This window comes from Silene latifolia, chromosome 7, assembly GCF_048544455.1.
Source record: "Silene latifolia isolate original U9 population chromosome 7, ASM4854445v1, whole genome shotgun sequence".
Classification (NCBI taxonomy): Eukaryota; Viridiplantae; Streptophyta; class Magnoliopsida; order Caryophyllales; family Caryophyllaceae; genus Silene; species Silene latifolia.
Window position 1 is genome coordinate 97,111,836 of NC_133532.1, and position 6,142 is coordinate 97,117,977.

Below are 6,142 nucleotides of genomic sequence, written 5' to 3' on the forward strand. Positions count from 1 at the left end.
AATCGATTTATAGTTTTTTCGAGTTATTAGTAACTTAATTAAAACTAAAAATTTGTGATTTATTAGATAAAGCCACGAAATATTGATGCATGTTATATATTCTGGTCCTATAATGTTTTAGGTCATTTTTATGATTTATGGTATTTTATTGCTCATTTTAATGATTTTTAGCTATTTTATTACATTTTAATGACTAAAATGGCATTTAAAATGCTAGAAATAGTTAAACTTAGTTTCTGACCTTGAAATTTTTATATGACCTCACATGCATATTTTACTTATTTTATGTAAAATTTCGTATAAATTTGATTTATTTTGCATGATTTATGATTTTTATGAGATAAAAATGAATTAAATGGAGGTAAAATGGTTAAATATAGTTAAACTTCGAAATAGGCCATGAAATTTTCATATGTTGTCACATGCATATTTTACTCACTGTGTGTAAAATTTGAGATGAACTTGATTCATTTAGCATGATTTATGAATTTTTAGTGTATGACTATTTTAGCATAAATAGCTAAAACGAATTACATGGCATGAGAAAATTATTTTAGGTTGCATTTATATTCCACTTGTCAGATCTAACATTCTAAAATTGATTAGATTAATTTTTGTATAATTTAGATGTTTTATTTGATAAAACCGAGAAATTGCAACTATATTTTCTCGAAATAAATTCGAAAATTTTAACCATGATTTTTGACATCATGAGTGTCATGGATATGTTCCAGAATGTTCAAAAATTTAAAATTCAAAATTTGAAATTATTGTAATTAAATTTGGTTTATTTTATAATAGTTATGATTTTAGGGTCAAAATGAGCATGAAATTACATCAAGTTGAATTATTGTCAAAAATTAAGTAATGACTAATTTTTGAGACCTAGAAGTGTTAGGATAATTAACTTGGACTAAAATTAGATTTTAGTATTATTTAGCGATTTTAATAAGTTAAAATCATGAATTTCCATAAAACCGGGTTGTATAATCGATATAAGTTAAATAGGGCGATTTGGCACACAATTTGGCATGATAGACACATATTATAATGCTTCATATTTCATTCTTGAATGTCATATTTTATTTATGTAATTTTGAATTATGTAATTTTATCTTAGTATGGCTTTAGATTTTAATCGATATTACCCGTAATGTAAGGAAATATTGATTCGGTTGTAATTTAATGTGATCTCGTATCACTTTTATTTTTACTAGTTTTTCATTTTACAAATGTATAATAGGAATAGCTATGTATTTTTATTATTATTTGTAATTCCGGATTTTCTTCAAGACGGTGCCATTCGGAAAGGCGTTCCGACAAAGACAGTGTTTTAGGGAGGCGTGCCACTTGAAGATTAAAGGGATCAAAGGAGTTGGTTTCCGAATTTGTAATAGATTATTTAATTTTCTATTTTAGGAAGGCCATACTAGGAATTTATTATTTAGCTTTGCATTTCTTTTAATATGTTGCATGCATTGCCAAATCGCCATAACAACACATGCATATCATATCGAGTCTTCGACCGTGTTAATTATAATTATCGAAAATTCAACTTTTTGCTCACTTAAAATTGATAGATAATAAATTGACAAGACCTTTACTTTTAAAAGATTGAGACTTAGCCTTACCAAATAGTAGAACCCATGACTCCCCATGAGATTTGGGGATATGTTCGGTTTTCCCGAGGTGCCTTCATTTGTCATTGGGTAAGTGGGGTAATAAAACGTTATCACACGCGAAATTTGGTTGGTCTCAACGGGATATTATGACTAGTCTTATGTTTCGTGGCTAGAGATGGGTTTTATGAAAAACATCGACCGAGAGTTCTAAAGTAGAATCAATTAAAGAGTTAATTCACCAAATTTGTACAAAGTATGGGATGTATCGGTTTCCCCGTGCCCATATTTGTATAAAGATGGATCTCGAAATCATTTATTATAGTTGGGTAGAGGTCACTATATATAAATGTTAAACTTGTTTTAAAATATTTACAAGTTTTATTAAAACGATAAATGTTTATAATTCCTTCATTTTTCTATTTTGTAGTCAATTTGATTAGTAAGCAATGACTACTCCGATTTCATCCGCGTCGACTAGTGCAAACGCTCCACCACTCCGCAATGCTTCTTGGCTCCGATCCTTTATGGATCGATGTAAACTTGAAAAGAATGGTTCAAACTTCGCCGATTGGGATGCGCAACTCCGTTTGGCCGCGGAAGGTGACCACAAGCTTCGTTACCTTACCGAAGCCGCTCCACACCTACTACTAGGTCAACCGCCGCCGCAAGGGAAGCCTATGAGGCGTACCTAAAAGAGTCGGCCGCTATCAAGAACGTCTTCATTTTCTCTATGGTGCCCGATCTCCAAAGGAGTGCTATTAAGATGAGCACGGCCTATGAGATCTACACCAAGCTTGTGACCATGTTTTCGCAAGCTCCTAGGATTATCCAATATGAGGCGGCTTCCGCATTTTTCGAAATCAACATCAAAGAGGGCCAAAAGGTTAGACCTCACGTGCTCAAATTGATTGAGCTTGTTGAGACTCTTAAGATCCAAGGGGTTGACATTCCCGAACAACTCGTTATAGACCGAGTTTTACATTCCTTGAAAAAAGTCAAAGCATATGTGCAGTTTAGGGTAAACTACAATATGCAAAACAAGAAGACTTCTCTCCATGAATTGCACAAATTTCTTGTGCAAGCCGAGAGAGATATGGGTCTTAATGTTAGCTCAACCAAGGATGTGATCGCAATTAACAACAAGAGCAAAGGGAAATTTAAGAGGAGTGCTAATAAGAGCAAGAAACCCACTTCCTTCAAGGGAAAAGGAAAAGCAATTGAGAAAAGCTTTTCTAAAAAGGGTGCTACTTCTGAAGACAAATGCCATTATTGTAACGGCATAGGACATTGGAAGAGGAATTGTCCGAAGTATCTTGGAGATATCAAAGCTGGAAAGATTGTTCCAGTAGGTAATAAATAAAATTCTTCCTATCATTTGTGTTTTTTGATTTCAATCTCAACTTTTGTATTTGGATACAAGTTGTGATTCTTACCCTTTTTAATTTGTTTTTAAGGGCATTCGAGCAAAGACAAAGGCAAAGACAAGCAAGCGTAAGGAGGCTCTTCAATGGAAGCTAGAGTAGCCGCCCATAGTAGAAGACCTATGGAAGCTTGGCCTTTATAATGATAGTCTTCGTTTTATTGTTGTATTTTGAACTTGTTGTTTTAGAACTCTTTTAAATTTCCTAGTTGGACATGGAAATTAGTTTATTTCCTTTTGTTTTCAAGAACAAGAAGTTGTATTTGAATTTTAGTAGCTTGGTTTGCAACCCAAGTCACTCAGTTTATGGAAATTTTCGTTCTAAAACTTGTCATTATACACTTATTATATCAAAACATAAATTATGTTGACTTAAACTAATCATAAAAGAATTACAACGATGAGATCATTGTAATTAGTTCATAAGCCGCGAATTTAATTCTCACTTATGCTTTTGTGACTTAATATCACATCTTATTTGATATAAGAAAGAATGATTATAAAGTCAAAAAGAGTTATTTGAACTCTAAAAGGAAAATTTTATAAACCAATTGGCTACACCACTTATAACTAAAACTTGACACCACTTATAAGACTCCATACGAGCTATGGGAGGGCTTAAGACCTTAAGATTATGTTTGACATGGATATGAATCCAAACCTTTACTCTATAAGGACTAGTCTACTTTGAAGCTAGATTATAATGTCTTTACACAAGAGTCATCAATTAAGGTTATAATATACGATATTTTATTCCTTCACAACATAAGTCTGAAATTATTTGTTGCCTATAAGGCTATCTTTCGAGAAAAATAGATGTATTTTTCAAAAGATAGAGTGGGAGAAAAATAGCAACAAACATACAACTAGTTGGGAACTAGTGAGAAGACCAAAAGAAAGCGTTCTTAAGTGAAACTCATAACATGTGAGGAGACCAAAAGAAAGCTTTCTTTGGTAAATCTTCAGACTAGTGAAGAGACCAAAAGAAATTGGTCTTTAGATAATTAGATTATAAAGTGGTTGTATCAAGTAAATTCAATTTTATTTTACATAAGAGCCGTATGAACCAAAGTTAAATCTGTGCAAAAGGGTAAAGTTGTTTAAAAGTTGAATAGACAGACATAAGAGATGTCTACAAAGCTAAGTTAACATGTAACTATGCTAAGATCCATGTTATCATTGCTACACCTCTTAGTGTGTATGATCAAGTTAGATGTTAAAACCAATTTCCAAATAGGTATTTAGAAAGGAGGTGTGTGTGTGTGACATAAGCACAAGGTTTTAATTAACACTTAAGATTGCAATGATCTTTTTAATCATATGATATGAAGATAGTTTTCACTAGAGTTGTCGAGAAGCCATATGTATACATGGATTTGAGTAGGAGTTAAAATTGCCATGTAAAGACATGGAATTCAGTGGGAGAGATTGTCTTCCATATTGATGTCATATTACTCATTGAGAATGTCACGCTAACGCTACCATTGATGAGGTAGTGTTTTGGTCTTCAATTCTCAATAAAAGATGACATATTGCATTCCAAAATTCCAAATCTATTATAACATAGGGAATTTTGGATTGACACTTAGATAAATATCCTATATTGATAAGATTCCTTATCTATTCAACATCAACAAGGTTGAGTAGGTTGTTCATATTGATGAAAGTGGAATTACTATGATAGAGTCATAGTCGTTCACTGAACCTAATAAGTTGTTGATCACATGAAATCGATTTCTAATGATTCCGCCATTAGAACGATCATGTATGCCATTATATGCACTGTGACACCCCCATACTCCAAGTGCCTTACCAGGACCACTTAAGGTATGAGAACGTCACCATCTCGGTTACCCGAGGCAATGATACTCAAATAGACAATAACGAAATGTATTTAAATGATAATAAAGTTTAAGTGATACAAGCCAAACTCCAAAAACTGTTAAAAGGGAATACAAGGTTCTCAAAACTGTCAACTACTAAACAACTACAAAATGTTCGACACAGCGGAAGACTTCTAAAACAGCAACGTGATGACTCATCCCAGCTATCCCATGTGCATCGTCTCATACCTGCTCACCATCCCCGAATTAATCACCACAGTTTTTAAAACATTTAAACGGGGTCAGTACTGATTACATAAAACAAACACCATAAAGGAACAATATCACAAGCAGCTCAAACAAATCCCCAGTCTCCATCTCCAATCTCCACACAACTGACTACACACTAAAGTGTGTAGCCCTGCAAGAGTACCCATCACAACAAGTACTCCACGCCGCCAGTGAGGGACCGCAGCCGTACCCACCAAATCCCCGCTCATCTCCATCGAGCGATAAACCCAAGTTCATTAATGTGCACATCCCCTCTGTGACGGGTTCCACAGAGGGCGAATCAAGGGCAAGAAGCCACTCCCGCAAGTGACTCCACTCAGCCAGGGATGCGCCCCGAAGATCACAGAGAGATAGAAACCAATCAACAATATACAACCAACAACCGTCAAGATCAACCAACAATATAATTAACCAATAAACACAACAACAATCACCACACATTATGTAGCCAATACTGAGTAGGGAAACCCTACCTGGAACAGCAATCACCAAGATCGTCACAATCAGCTAATCAACATCGCCCTTCACTGAAATTACTTCCTATCAAACATACAATCATACAATCACAATCTAACATCAACAATACTCCCCAAAACCCCCAAATTACCCAATTAGGGTTTCAACCAACTTTAACAAAACATTTTAAAAATTATATAAAAAGTTTACCCTCGACACAAGGATCACAACGGCGTAAGAACAAGATGATCCGACACTTTTGTTAACAATGCGAGGAACACACTTACGTAACTTCTTTTCTTCTCAAAAAGGGGTTTTTAGAATGATAAAAGAGATTAAGAAAGATGACGGAGGCTTTATATACTGATCCCGCATTATTAACAAAACCCGTCAAAAATCACCCGTAAAACACACTTACTCGATCGAGTAAGTGACATACTCGATCGAGTGCCCCTTACTCGATCGAGTGCCACACGAAGTCGATCGAGTACCTATCAGGCAGTCTACTGTTTTGCGTAAAAACATACTTA

At 34.3% G+C, this 6,142-nt stretch overlaps 1 protein-coding gene across 1 annotated transcript; it reads left to right on the top strand.

The window, feature by feature from the left end:
- The first annotated feature begins 2,102 nt into the window (after positions 1-2,102).
- LOC141591186 (uncharacterized) lies at positions 2,103-3,316 on the top strand. Its single transcript, XM_074411569.1, has 2 exons — positions 2,103-2,971; positions 3,077-3,316. Exons 1-2 carry the CDS (start codon positions 2,353-2,355, stop codon positions 3,115-3,117), a joined length of 660 nt encoding a protein of 219 aa, XP_074267670.1. The 5' UTR covers positions 2,103-2,352; the 3' UTR covers positions 3,118-3,316.
- Positions 3,317-6,142: the final 2,826 nt, after the last annotated feature.

Coding starts and splice junctions, on each gene's coding strand:
- LOC141591186 (XM_074411569.1), top strand. CDS start 2,353: ATGGTGCCCGATCTCCAAAGGAGTGCTATTAAGATGAGCACGGCCTAT. Junction 2,972..3,076: donor TGGAAAGATTGTTCCAGTAG/GTAATAAATAAA, acceptor TTTGTTTTTAAG/GGCATTCGAGCAAAGACAAA.